Genomic DNA, 15,630 nt, shown 5'->3' with positions numbered 1-15,630 from the left:
AAACTTCAGTAAATTTGATATCAGCAAGAGTCACAGTATATTTTTCTTTTTTTGTAACAGTAGGACATCTTTTTGTTTACAGTTCTTAACAAAACTTCTGGTAGTTTTATAGTAAAAATTAACCAACACATAAAACAGAATGGAGAAAATGTAACATTGATAGCTTTTGTACCACCCCAGGATTTAGAAATTAAATAGTGTTCCATTATGTTCCACAGACAACGTATGTTAATAAACAACTGTGTGAGCTCTGCATTTTTGTTTCTGGAAAAATAAACCCCAATTGCTGACAGCATTGATTCTTTGATCAAACTGTTTACCAAGAAAACATGAATTAAGAGAAAACAAAAAAAATGAATATATTCATTACTGAAAGACTGCAACCACATGTGAGAAGAGGCTTTATCAGGGCACAATCAATTAATGGCTTTGATAATAATCAAACCTATTCATTCAATTATGCATTCCAGGGAAAAACACTCTCAACAACCTTCTTAGGAGTGCAAGTCTCCTGACCAGGCTTTCATCTCTTATAAAAATGTGGAATTCCTTAAAGATAAATTGGTCAGATAATTAAATCTGATTAGTTACTGGCTCTTAAGCTGAGACATTATAAGAAATTAATGAGGAATTTAGCAGTTTTCATATACAAGAAAATAAAACTATGTTAGAAAACTTTTAAGAAGTACTCTGTTTGGAGAGTTTTCCTTTGTTCAGAGTTCATTTCTAAAGCCCAGTTAAAAACATACACACACACACACACACACACACACGCACACACACAACGAACTTAGGAGATACTATGGTGTAGATCGGCAGCTTTTTTAGCGTGTAGTCAAAAGATTTGTAAACTTTTTTTTTAAAAAAAAGAAAAATCAACCTAAATGGTGATCTGGTAACTAGGACAATACTTAATGTTCTTATTGTACTAAAATGCAATAAAACAAAACTAAAGCATCTCTGAATTCGAGACTGAATTGTTTGCTGATTTGAGCAATGGAACAAATAGAGCTTTGTCCTCCCTGGTGTCAGTGCATTTGGGGGGAATTTCAATAGAAAGCATAAAAGGAAGAAGCGGTATGGCAATTCAGTTAATGGGAGCAAAACCCTTAGTCAAATCATATAAAAATCTCAGTTTAAAAAAAAAATCTGTGAAAACACAGAAAAACAACATACGCTTTCCCCAGGCTTCACTATCAGAAAGGTAGTGCAATTATGATATTCGGTGTTGCCAGCAAAGGCAGTCCAGATGTGCTGAGTTGTTAATCGGTCAAGAATAAACACACACACACACACACACACACACACACACACACACACACACAAACACACATACACACACAAATATCTCAAAAATAAATATTATTAGCTCCAGTTTTGAAATGAGCTCAAGGTAATGATTACTTACAATGTGAAGATTTTGTTCCACTCAGGATTGAGATTTTTGTAGACGGTGTGTGTTAGCAGCCTATCATTGTTCAGTTCCACTACACAAAATGGGTCACTTTTGCCTATAAGAGATTTGGGGGGAACATTTTCAGTACAAATAGCACCCACAGTTCACAGGGTCATGATCACGACCACATCTCTTTTCTACAGAGTTTTATAAAAAACAAAAACTATTGTACAGTTTAAAAAATTTAAAAACAACATCAAAATACAGTTAGACATAACTGGATAATGTTAACAATTGTTGTGATTCAGAGCAATTTAGAACCTGAAAAAAGTGAAAGAGAGAAAATTATATAGCTGGTATTTCAATTTGCACTTTTTTTTAATACAAAAATAACACTACTGCCAATTATGAGAGAAGATGTGATGCCAGTTTATCCCTAAGTCAATTTGTATTTAATTCTATAATGATCCTTTGAAAGGCTCAACCTCTTCACTTTTATGCATATATTTTCCAACTCCTCTCATTAGTAACTTATAACAGAAACTCCTAAACAAGTTTATGTTGGGAAAACTGCTTTATTACAGAATTACTCCATTTTAATGTACCTTTAGATTCCCTCCTGAAATATCTATGGCATCACAAGAAGGTAAATTAGACCCTCTGAGGCAGAAGAAATTCTGCCATTTGAATCCTAACCGCTCAACCAGTCTGCATGTTAAAGAGCAGTATTTTTTTCCTGTCCGCTGAGAGTAAAGAATTTGGAAGTTATCATCTGTTTACAGGGACTCTGTTCTGCCATAGTCAAATCTTGTCCATTTGGCAATTATATTGTGTGATATCCTCAATATTTTGTAATGTCATGTGAGGTATTATAAGAACCCCATAAAGTCAGAGGCTCTTTGGGGCAGCATTAATGATATTAGTGCAGCATGTAATTTGTTTGATACCTTATACAAATGACAATGAAATCAATATTTAGACAAAGCTGTCCAGAGGTCATATCTTTTAAACTACAATATTGATTTAGACTACAGAAGAGGTTAATGTGCATATTATTAACTTTAATGATAAAGAATAATTGTTTTAGATGCATTGTGAATTGTAGTCACTGTAGTTTACACTTCTGTGAAAGCTTAAATATCATTGAAGATTTTCAATTAAATTTTAATAGGAAGGAATTCATTAGCTATCAGGGACAGATAAGCTATGTGTTCCCTCACAGCAGTGTATTTACTTTCCATATTGTAATTCTTAAAGCGAGCTGTACCAACTTTGACTCACCTTTAATTGAACGTATTAGTTTTATATTAAAAAAAGAGATTAAATATATGTGTTATTTCAGCGGCCTCATATACCCCAGGTTGATTGCATACTTTAACAGCATGGTAGTCTTTTCAATTTTTGGTCATAGGAACAATTTTGACTGAAGAGTAGAGACTAGAAAGCCTTTGAGGACTGGTAGAATTTTTATCTCTGCTTTAGGATCTGTATTATCCTTTTTCATACACAACGTGGAAAAGAGAATTCAAAAAAGAACTGTTTGTTCATTAAAACACAGTGCATTAGGTTTTATACGCCACATCCACAATTTTATTTTCCTCCGTGAATTCAAGTATAAGCATAAAAAGTAGATTTGAACAATTTCTAAAACCTCACTTCTTTTCACGTAGCTTTGTGCTGGGCACTATAGTGTGCACAAAAGAAGAGGACATAAACCACCACCTCAAATAATTTATAAAAGGGTGGGACGGAGAAAACACCTATCTGTAATGATCAGAGAGAAAATTAAGGCCATATTTAATAGAATTCAATGTCAAAAGAGTAATTATTTTACTATCACTTTAGATAGAACTTTAGATTAAGTGATAAGTGTTGGTAACTTTTACTTAAAAGCTAAGCGTAATGTTCACACTCTTCCTGGAACCTCCTTTTAATCTTTCTCATATATGTGTACATTCATGTAAATCTTGATTTAGTAAAAAAAAAAAAATAACAGAAAAGAAAAAGAAAAAAGAAAAAAAGACTACATAAAGAGAGCACTTATTGGCATTTTTGTTTCCTTATTTTCACTTGCTTTATTTCAGTTACTATTATATTTCAATTGACTTGGTTTTACTTGCCCTCAAGTGATCAACAATGTGTAAGAGATTCAGTCAAAGGTGCACCACTTTTTCAATTGCAAAACACAAGAACAAACTTCAGAGACCAATATCTATTGGGGGAAAAATTACTTTAAACTTCTATCAGCAGAAGATGAAAATCCTCCCTTGATTTTTTTTTTTTTTTTTCCTACAGGAATTATATTCAATGGTGTAAGAGGCTTTCAACCCCATGGAAAGTCTCTGAACTCACCACCTTCTTTGTTACTCTATCTGTATTTGCTGACAAAAGATATGGAGTCTTAAAGAAACAAAATCTGTTCTTAATGATTAACTCTTTCCATATCTTGTTAAGAAATGAATACATTTATCAAACCCTATGCCCACGAGGCAGTGTCCATCCTTATTTTCTTACCATTTACTTGATTATTTTTCAAGACCATTCCTAGAGAAAACTGATGTCCTCTGTCTACCACTCATTCTCTCAGTCATTGTTTTCTATTAGAATGAAGATGTTAAAGCCCTGGAGACAATGCTGCACCAAAAATAGTGTGAGAACCCTCTGAAGCCACTTCTCAGTCATTTTGCTGGACTAAATTCCAGTGGCATCCATCATTGGCAAAAATATTCACTCATATGTACCTGCTTATAACTTGAAATGGGTAAGCAATGTAATTTTTAAGAGACCATATTAGACACTGTACCAAATGGAATGGTGCTTACGTTAAAAAAAAAAAAAAAAAAAAAAGAGCCTTTCACCTCAGACCAAACTACTATTTAACATAGCTTTAATTAAATGTATTTAAGCATAAGTCACTAGGCAAGACCTTTCCCAATAACTGTGTTGTATCTTAGTAGTCGGCCACACACATGCGAAGAGCTGGCTAATGTTTTGACTACAGATTCATTCACTCAACAAATAATTATTACTTACCATGTACCAGGCAGTGTTCTATGTGTTGAGAATGCAGAGGTGCATAAAATAATAATAATAATCCTGACCTCATGGTGGTTACATTGAGGAAAAAGATAGACAATGCATACACACATTTTATGGTACTTTAGAAGGTGATAAGTGCTATAGAGAAAAACATCGGGAGGACAATGAGGAGTGCTTGTATATATGTGCAATTTTTAAAAGGACTGTCAGAGAAGGTCTCTCTGAAAAAGTTCCGCATGGGCAGAAAGAAACGAAAGAGGCAAGGGAGTGAGCTTTGGGCTACCTAGAACAACAACAGATTGTGGAAAGGTCAGAGAAATAGCTGTGCCTGGTGTTTCTAGGAATATCCAAGAAACCAGTGTGACTGAAGGAATAGACTGGGAGAGGGGGACAGTATTCGATGAGGTATGGGGAGGGTGGCAGGTCTCTTTAGAATACGTTTCCTCTAGAAGTGCTAGGGGAAGCTTTTGGAGGTATTTGATCTGATGGCTGCTATTTGGAGAGTAAGGTGGAGAGAAGCCAATGGAGGAGGTAGCAGAAGAGTGAGGAGGATACTGTGATACTCCAGGGGATGGAAAGTGATTGGATTCTGAATGTATTTTGAAGGTAGAACCAACAGGGCTTGAAGATACCAAAAGTAAACAATCTACCATGCCTGATACTGTTATTGGCTGATGAGAAACGATTTATTGAGCTTAGCTAAGTCAGTCTTTTTTTCCCAAGGACTAGAAGCATTCAACAAAGTGCTCAGGGTAACTTTCTCTGGAATCTGGTAAAGGGGAAAATTTACGTAAGGAGAGAGCAGCCAATTTTATATTTAACTTCTCTTCAACTTTTCCTTCTAAAAAGTTATGTTTTTACAGTTATCAGTAACGGATGCCAACATCAGGTCTTTACACACTGTTATTTTCGACTAATTTAGAAAGTATCCTTCTGCCACTGCATGATTCAAGGGTAATTAAAAATTAACAGCAATTTCAACCAAAATAATAGTAAACGTACAATATCAAATTCTATAAACTTACCACTAAAAAGCATTCACCATAGTTTTATTTTAAAGAAGTGGCTACACATAGTTAATGTGCTTATCCGGCTTGCTAAATGATGTTTTAAATGACTGGCTTTTCAGTTTCTAAATTTTGCAGCCTTGATTATGTGCCACTTAAACAACTGAAAACAATCACAGAAATACCAGTGATGGACCTAACCATTAATTATCTCCTTAATTATTCCTTCTTTTCATCCTTTTATCGTTCCAGTTAGACCCCGTGATATGCTGCTTTGCTTGTTGAGAGTATCTGAGGAGAGGGATTGACTACAGGAAGCAGTGTTGATGTCTATTAAGAACACGGTATTCTGTAAAGCCCTAGAGAGTGATGCAAAGATGCTGCTTGTAATGATTTCATTCAATACTGTATGGCTATAAGTGAAAGAAATTAAGGCAGCATGCAAAGTTGAACTTTGTCTCTGATTATTTTGGGCTATTTAAACAGCCTAAATGTATGAGAACAGATTACATAATCGCTCATCTCCCTCTTATTCTAGTCATAAGGCTAAAGCTGACCTGTGGGTACCAACTGGTTTTCCCTTAACGTTCACTGTTTTGGCTAAAAAGCGCCTATCCTCTCCTTTGCAGGGCAGGTAAATGGAGATATGGGTTTGGATGCAAGATAGAAATTGCTGCCTTTGGCGGGGACTGGAGCAGTGGGGTTGATTGCATTAACCACCATGACTGCTAACAGAGAGTCTTAGCCTTGCTTGAGAACATTGCAATTTTCCATGTTGACAATCTTCTAGAGAGAAATAGGAATACCTTTTGAAGCACTCATTACTTATTGAATGCCTGCTCTTCTCACCTCAGAATTATAAGTATGATTAAGACATAGTCCAGCACTCAAGGCACGCACAATTTAGTGGGCATGATAGGCATGTAAATACACAATTATAATGCAGGATTGCAAGTGCTGTAATAAAGGTAAGTGAAGGGTGCAATGGAAGCAATGAGAAAGAAGCATATCATTCTCTAACTCTAGAACAGGAAGGGCTGAGGAGGCGAAGACTTCCTCAGTGGATGAGCTGACCCTGGTGATCTATGGTGATGACGCATCTCTATCACCAACAATTTTAGAAGGACAATTACCTAAAAAAAAAGACTTTAACAATTTATGACAAGCAATGTTTAGCTTAAATTTATTTCATTATCCTTTTGATAGGGTCTCTACAACACAAAAACTTAAAAACATGTTATGTAATGACTATAAAGTAGATACTTAAAAATACTGGGCTAGGACTAATGCATTTGTCCATAATCTAGTTAAATACGAGGGGCTATTTTTTTCCCCTATGGATTTTTATAGGGGGAAAAAAATCTCCCGCGGGAATGAGAATTGGAGGTTCTTCTATCTTAACTCAAAAATAAATCTATAACAAATTTTAAAGCATATGCTCTAATACCTAAGTTCTTCTGGTGAAAAGCCATTCCCACCACAGTAAAAACAGATGTCAGAATTGTCTCCAGTGGGCATCTTTTCTGGAAATCTTCAAAACAGCACTGAGGAATAAATAGGATGCAGTAACTGGCTAATTCTCTCTCACTCTTAGCTCTTGCTCTTTGAGGTCACAACACTGACATATTTATAAAGAACTGTGGGAAAGTCTGCACCACCCCTGCTTGCTTGTTACCTGTTATGTGGGCAAGTGGACGACTTCAGTTTGTGCAAACTACTGGTTTGAGCATTGAAGTCACTCAAAAGATACTGAGAGATATTCTTGCTCCCAGAATAGAAAGTTAATCCTGATCCATCAGTGGTGGGCTTTGTCCAGGGTCATTTTGCTGCTGACAAGCAGCACAGTTTGCTGGATGTGATGTGTTATAGAAATGTGTGTGTAGGGGGGCTACGCAGTGACCACCTCTTTGTTGCCCTGTCTCTGAAAACACAGAAGGCTTTCAATAGCATGGAAAGCAATTCATATCCATTGGGGCCTTTTATTTGGGGCCTACCTTGCACAAATTAAGCTCCTTGGTTTAATTTCCTCAGGTGTCACAGTTTGAAATGGCTATACTTTAATCTTTTTAAAAAACTTATAATCATGGTTGCCCTCTGTCCTTTCCACAAACTGGAATTTCAATCATAACATATAACAATGTTCTACATACATGAGGGAATTGCACAGGGTCCAGCAAAACAAAAAAACAATGTATGTCGGATATATCTTGCAATCCCTCCCTTATCACTGGAGATGGGGGTTTGACCTTTGCTTTTTTCATCAACTGACCTAAACATAGTTTAAACGTATGATTGGTAGAAATACATTAACTGAACTCCTCACTAGGTTCCCAATGGGTCTGATTCTGGGACCGAGTAATGATAATTGGACTTCTCTTTCCTCACGAAGTCATGACGCAGGTTTCCTTGTGTCAGGAAAACCAGCCCCCTACAATTGTGGCTCTCAGCCCATTAGATGTAGTGCATCTTTTTTCATATTGAAGATTTTGTAATGCCTTCCTTACTACTTTGAAATTAAACTGACCCAATCATGATTTCAAGATTTCATATAATGTATTAATGCCATGATAAAGGAGCACTAAATAGAAAGTTGTTTATAATAAAACCATGTTTTTTTTTTTTTTTTATTCAACAAATATTTATTGAGGGCCTACTATATGCCAGAACGTACAAACAAAAAAAGGAAAGGTCCCTGCTCTCTTGGAGTCTGTTTGTGGTGGGGAGGGAGGAAAAAGAGACTAAATACTGAACACAATTAACAAGTATATTTTATGTTAGAGAGTGATACATGTTAATGTAAATAGAACAAAATAGAGCAGGAAAAAGGATTTGAAGAATGCCGAGAAGGGGCACAGTTTATAAATTTAATTAGTGTGGTTGGAGTAGTCCTCATTGAGGAGGCGAGATGTGAGCAATGAACTGAAGAAAGTGATGGAGTAGTCAAATGGCTACCTGGAGATAAAGGTCCCAGGCAGAGGCAAGAGCTAGAGCAAAGGCTTGGTGTGCTCAAGCACCCTGATGGTGGCAGCACCCTGATGGTGGGAAAAATTGTAGAACATGTCAGGGAAGTAATGGGTAACCAGATCATGAAGGGCTGTGGAGGCAATCCTAAGGTCTTTGGTGTTTGCAGTATAAAATGGCAGCCATTTGTAAGACTTGCGTAAATAATATGTATTTCAGAATGTAATCTAGGCTCAGATAATCATGAAACAGACTTAAAACCTATGTCAATGTCTATATGTAATCATGCGGCACATAGGACAATTTTCACTACTTAAAATCGTCTAATACTTTGTAGGATATTTAACATCCGCAACCTACTCCCACCAAATACTAGCAGTGCTCCCTAACCACTGTGGCAATTCCATTCTCCCATAAAGCTCTAAAATGCTCAAGGGGGCAATACTGCCCTCCTCTAAACGAGAATCACTGCCCTACAGCAACAGTTCTTAAACATTTTGGTCTTTAGGTACCCTTAAAATTTTTTTTTTATTTTTTAATGTTTGTTTATTTTTCAGAGAGAGAGAGAAAGAGAGAGTAAACGGGGAGGGGCAGAGAGAGAGGGAGACACAGAATCCAAAGCAGGCTCCAAGCGGTCAGCACAGGCCAGATGTGGGGCTTGAACTCACAAACCGAGAGATCATGACCTGAGCTAAAGTCAGATCCTTAACCTACTGAGCCACCCAGGTGTCACAGGTACTCTTAAAAATTTTTGAAGGAGGGACACTGAGTGGCTCAGTGGGTTAAGTGGCCAACTTTGGCTCACATCATGATCTCACAGTTTGTGGGCCTGCACCCCATGTCAGGCCCTCTGCTGTCAGTGCAGACCCCGCTTTGGATCCTCTGTCCCTCTCTCTCTGCCTCTCTCCTGCTCATGCTCTCTCAAAATTAAATAAAACATTAAAAAAATTTTTTTTGAGGACATCAAAAAACTTTTCTCTATATAAATCATATCTATCAGTTCACCATTTTAGACATTAAAAATGAGAGCATGTACAACTATCATTCATTTGAAAATGATACAATAAATCTATGACATGTTAACATCAGAGCAGTCAAAAATATAACCTTTGAAAAAGTTCATTGTCCACTCATGAGAGAAAGAGTGAAAAAGACAATGACATCTTAGTATTATTATGGAAATAGTTTTGACTTTAAAGATCTCTGAAAAGTCTTAGGGATTCCTGGAAGCTCCTGGGCCACACACACTTTGAGAACCATGACAAAGAGCAATGGAGAGCACAATGTAAATACGAATTTATTTCCCTTGGGATCTAGAATTAGATGCAAAAGAATATTTATAGTATTATGTGTAACAAGATGCATGCTTGAGTCCCAAAATTGAACCATCTTGGTATGTGCTGGGAAGCTTGAAATTTAAGACAGAAGAACAAGAAATAAAATGAGACAGATAAGAAACTGGAAAAGAAAGAAAAGAGAGACTATGGGATCTATAAAATGAGAGGAGGCTATGAAAAAATTATGTCTCAGCTTTTGAGCGTTTACATAAATTGTGGTTAAAACATTTAAAAATTTTATTTCAATTAATATTTAATATAGAAACTCTATGCAAGTGACTGGTTACAAGATTGGAAACACAAAAGTTCTTTGTCCAAAGATATAAGTGTTAATATTAGAAGCTCTTTTGTTTTGGTAAGTTCCTATAGATACTTTAGGACCTACAGTAATTATATATTTAATTAGACTCCCCATAGAAAAGTGTCAGGTTCCAGATAATCTTCCTTATAAGTAAATTCGTTAGCTGGTAAGATACTTTGCAGTAGAATAAAATTCTTTAGACTGAAAAAACGAAGTACTCTACTGGGTGATTAAATATATAAATATTAGGCAATAAATAAATAAATAAATAAATACTAGGCAATAAAACTGAAAACTGTCATCTATCAAGCCTTTGTCTTTAAAATCATATCTTTGTCTTTTTATTTCTTTTATACAAAATATCTACTCATTCAAGAGTCTGTTACTCATCTTAGTACCTATTACAGGATCTCTGATTCTGAGGGCTGGGAAAAATGCCTCAGAGGCCAAGTTCGAATAGCTCACCAGGGACTTGAATCCTCTCTACAACCAGGCAATCCGATAGGCTCTGGTTTCAGCGATGGGGCAATCACTACCTCCACAGGACTATTCTGATATGTATATTTGGCAATTATAATTTTGGGGAAGTGCTTCTTTACAGTGCACACAAAATTACGTCTCGGTCACATTTGCCTATTTTATGATTTGCCCTCTGTGGTCATTTTTAAGTTAAAATGAAATAATGGGTGCAAAGGGAGGGTATAGCAACTGTCACTTCAAGTATCTGATCATTACCCACCCTCCTGCACTATTAATGTGGATGGCTTGCTGAGCATCTATTCTAACTTTTGGTGTCTCTTCCTAAACGAGACAGGCTGTAAAGGCCAAAATCACATTTTTAGACTCCCTTGCAGCTAGGGTTGCAGATGTGTGTTTGGCCAACCCAATCAGATGTACTTGCCTAAGATTTTATATTAGTATTCAGTTAACTGAGAGCGTGTGGAGCACATTTTGCTGCTGCAGACTGCAAGCAGAAGTAGCATAATTAATTGTCACACTGTCTTCTCCACATGCCAATGTGGACACTTGCTTAATTAACCCCTCCACATCTCAGTTTTCTAATTTGTAAAGTGGGCATAACAACAGCAACTAATTAGGTTGTTGTGAGATTGTGATAACCCTTTTTCCAAGCTGAGGGTAGTGTATGACATGTGTTAAGGGCTCCATTAATGTAAGTTGCCACTATTTTTATTATTATTATGATCATTTCCCTGGAGCTATTCTCAACTGACTTGATTTTAAAACACCAGATATCTCCATCAAGAATAAATTCTGCTTTGTCACTGTCTTTGTTTAAAGAATAGCTTCTAACGCTGAATTCATACCCCAGTGTGTCTTGAGGAGTCCATAGGTATTCTGGACATTCCCCTTTGATTCAACATAACCAATTTGTATACTGTGAAACAATGTAACAAAATTTATATATGTATTATTCACACTCACAGAGCTTAACCTCAATTCAAACCCTAAATTTTTTTCTATATTTTCTACTGTTAGTGCAGGACATCACCGTTTTGTATCCCAGTAAGTCTTTTTAATTATACTCTTTAATGCTCGCCTTGTTGAACTAACCCTATTATTTTGAACTAAATTATTACACATATATATGAATATATGAATATGCATGTTTATATTATGTGTAAGTACCATCATATTATGTAAATATTTAAAATCTAAATATATAATATATACATATAGTATAAACATATAACATGTGCATATAGTATATAGTTAACTATCCCTCTCAGCAAGTTTGATAAGGAAGCCCTCAATTGCCTCATCAAAGTCACTAGTAAATAGGTTGAACATGTTAGACCAAGAACGGAGCCCTGTATTCCTCCATTTGGCACACCCATTGACATCAATCCTTTATAACAATCACTTTTTGGGTGTGGCCATTCAATCATTTATGCACCTAACTTTACTATCATATAGCCCAAATATTCCTATGGTAAGATTTTTTTCCCCAAAAATCTAGTTAAATCCAGATCTTCTCTGTTTGCACCAGTCTCCTAGTCCGTCATCCCAGGAAATGTATTTCTTATTTACACAACTATGTCATAACAAAAAAATTTAAAAAAAACGTTTAATTTTAAACAATGATTCTAGCATCTGAAAGCATTTCTTCAAGCACCGAATGGAAGCTAGCCATCCAAGCCAGATCACCAATTATCTATTTCTTTCCTCAAAGGATCATTTTGTAATCTTACTTCCACAGAACACAATTAATTACTTTATAGCATTTCTTTTCCCCTCATTTCCCATTGATAGTGGGACCACCACTTTCTCAGCCCATAGTCCTTCACCTCTAGAGCATATCAAACCCAATTATTAATCTCTTTTGTCATCCCACCTATTCTTCCAGAGCAGTATCTTCTGACCATGTGACCTGCATATGAATCACACATGAGTTCTGCAATTCCTTGTAAAACACTAGTTCAGACTCAGCCTCACTAGCCCTTGTGTTACATTATCATTTTGATTCCTCTTCTCACAAATATTTAATATTAACTGTTTGGCTTTAGAAAAACACTTTTGCATTTCTAAAATTAGAATATGATTTAGTTTTGTAAAAATGCAAGCACTAAAAGGAAACACCTTTTATTTCTATGTAAGCTATGTTGACATAAATGAATGAAAGGGGGAAAAAAAAGAATGAAAAGCAATGATTTGCTTTTTCTTCTTGTGATGCCTTCTTTTGTTTAATTTCATCCTTAAGGAAGATATTTCTATAGTGTTAGGACATTTAACATGTTATGTATGTAATGTCATTTTCTAAACTAGGCGTATTATAATGATAAGATTGTCAGGTGTTGGGTATTTTTGATGCATTATAAATTGGATGACGTTTCTTTTCAAACTCTACTATCTGCTTAATAATCTTCTATAAGCTTAATTCTTAAAAAGCAAATAGGGACCTCATTAGGTTATATAATGGAAATAAAGCATACTTTGCTTGGGAAATTTTCAAAACATTTTGTGTAAAACCTAGGTATTTTTGTTTCAAGCAATCAATATAATTTTAAGATTTAAAGATGGCATAAGTTAAAAAAAATTAAGAATGACATCCATACATAAGCCACTTTTATTTGGTAAATGATTTCACCCTTGCTAATTCACAAATAGGAAGGACTTCCTCCATAAGCTATATGATACTGTCAAAGGAGCTATGTAGCATTTAAAGGAGATCTATTTTCTCATCTTCCTAACAGGTTTTAAGTAATGATCATAAAATCTAAGGCTGCATTTATCAGATACCATCAACATTAATAAATATGATGATATAATTAAAGGCACATGCTATTAAACATTCAAACTGCTATAGTTCTATAAAAGAAGACATATACCCACTTCTTCCAGTAGAACTCTTGTATTCTGAGGTCCACTCAAGCAACAACTGAATATATCTTATGCAATTTGCTTGGGTAACCCACAAAAAGTTAATTTTTTTTAAAAGGACAATATCTTATCTACGTTATATATATGTGCTTGGCATTTCTCCAACTGTATATAAAACTTTGAAAGAACAGACTCGCCTTTTTCTGTACAACTACCTTTTCATTTTCTTTCTCTGAATAGACCCATAATGTTCAGGGAAAATACCAAGAATAATAAATCCAAATCTCTATATAAAATATACCTTCATGACATACTCAAGCTGGAAATCACAGGAACCAATAAAAATGCAGGCAGCCTACTGATAATGAGGTCAGAAATACAAATAAATTTACTTTTAATGAAGACTGGAAGCACAGTAATCAAAGTGTTAAAATTCATTTCATGCATATCTCATTTGCTTCTTAGCTGATATTTACCACGCAATTCTGTGAGAAAGTAGAGGCCTAAGATGCTCCAGATAAATGGCTCAATTAATTGTACAGAGGTAGACCTCTTTGAGCTGAGCCAGAGCTGTGAGCTCTTTATTAAAAGCACTATTCTGTAGCCCATAACCTTGTTCCTTGACTCCTCTCTGGTTTCCAATTTAAACAAGTCCCCATGCGGCCTGCTCTAAAGGGCTTTGTCTCCCTGTCATTGTTAAGAGAGCTGAGGCATCCTGGAAGTGTGAAATCAGACCTCATGAGTTGAACGGTTCCCCAGGGAACGCCGGACTGCGCAGAAGGTCAAAGTCATGGGCCGGACCATCTAAAAGTGTCTGATCGCCGGTCTGTGACACAGCAAGGTTGGGGGGGGGGGGGGGGGGTGGTGGCGCTAGACTGAAGAGGACTGAAATTGAACACATCTTAATTAAAGCCCACAGACAGCAAAACAAAATGTTTTCTAGGCAGCCTGTCAAATGGGGCTTAAATTTAGCTCTGCTAATGAATCTGAGCTGCTAACTGTTATTTCTTAAGATAATAAGACTCTCACGGAAGCTGATAAAAAAAACTGTAGCATGTCTTTTTCTGCTGTTTTGTTACTTAAATATTTTTCAACAATGAAGACAGTTTTCCTAAAGAAAAACATGGGAAAAGTCTATGCAAATAAAAGGGTAGTAAACATCTCCCTTAATAACTGGTAGGTTTCCAGACTATGGGGCTGGTGAGTCATAGGTCTTTATGTGTAGCCTTGTTTTAGAAAAAGATATGCTCATTTGATGGGATTGTTTCAGTGACAGATTATGTTAATTGTAAAATCCTCTCCCTCTCTTCCTTTTTTCTCTCCCTCTCCCTCTATTGTTTCCTGAAAGAGATGGTGCATTAATTTGAGAGATCAATTCACCTGGGGTGGAGAAGTTTTATATTAGTGTTCCTTTTAATACAGTGAAAAGGTAGGGCATCTGTTGAAAGGGTTTCGCAGTTCCCCCATATCACTGTTTCCGAACCTGAGTGGCTGGTATCCCTGGGGAGGCTGTGACCTCTTCCTCGGAACTCAAAAAAACAACCCAGGAGAAAATGCAGGGGAGGGGCTGAAGAGAAGAACCCTTTTCTCTTTCTTCTCTTAGAACTTGAAAGAACCAATAGGCCAGGTCTAAATACTCTGTGAAGAAAGCCTCACTCGATATAGAAGACTTTAAATGTTCTGTTGAAAGCAGAAATTAGGCCCCATCCAACGAAGAGGGTAATTAGAAGCTAGGAAAGACAAACTCCAACACGAACTGTTTCCCACCACCTTAAAAAAAATCCCACCCCCCTGCCCCGGCTGGAGGTCTTTCCCCCCTCACAAACTGTCCAGTTTTAAGGAATACTTGATTTAGCAGCAGAATTTTCCCCAGTGAACGCAGGGCCAGTGTCTAGGTTTTGCTTTGATGGTACAGAAAGACATTCACCTTTTCACTGTTTAGTTGAAAGGTAAGTAAGTTGTACTGCAAAGTATTTTTCACTTAATCAAACTTTTTCCCTCACGAAGAATTTAGCTGATCAACTTTGAAAACCAGAGTGCCACTTTCTCAGGCTGTGAAAGGCTGCCCACAATTTGACTGAAATTTCAATCCACTCTTGTGCCTTGCTCAATGCATGTGTATGTGTGGGAGTTGTAAATTGAGGCCTTAACCACCAGAGTTAATCTCTTTTTTAAATCTGTATTAACCTTAATGATTTGAAGTGCACTGTCCAACACTGGGCTATTGAGACTGAAGAAAAAACTACCCTC

The 15,630-nt window shown here is 36.3% G+C and overlaps 1 protein-coding gene across 11 annotated transcripts in view; it reads right to left on the bottom strand.

Moving 5' to 3' along the window:
* MCTP1 (multiple C2 and transmembrane domain containing 1) overlaps positions 1-15,630 on the bottom strand; it is a 530,890-nt gene that overhangs the window by 156,405 nt on the left and 358,855 nt on the right. For all 11 annotated transcript variants that reach the window (XM_019428810.2, XM_019428809.2, XM_019428806.2 and 8 more), the window contains one exon: positions 1,409-1,511. In XM_019428810.2, the coding sequence (XP_019284355.1) occupies positions 1,409-1,511 (103 nt within the window). The remainder of the gene's footprint in view (positions 1-1,408; positions 1,512-15,630) is intronic.

The sequence above is a fragment of the Panthera pardus genome, unplaced genomic scaffold (assembly GCF_024362965.1).
Source record: "Panthera pardus isolate Hobbes unplaced genomic scaffold, ASM2436296v1 HiC_scaffold_2, whole genome shotgun sequence".
Lineage (NCBI taxonomy): Eukaryota > Metazoa > Chordata > Mammalia > Carnivora > Felidae > Panthera > Panthera pardus.
Note: the sequence above shows the minus strand (reverse complement) of the source record. Positions and strands in the feature narration are given on the sequence as shown.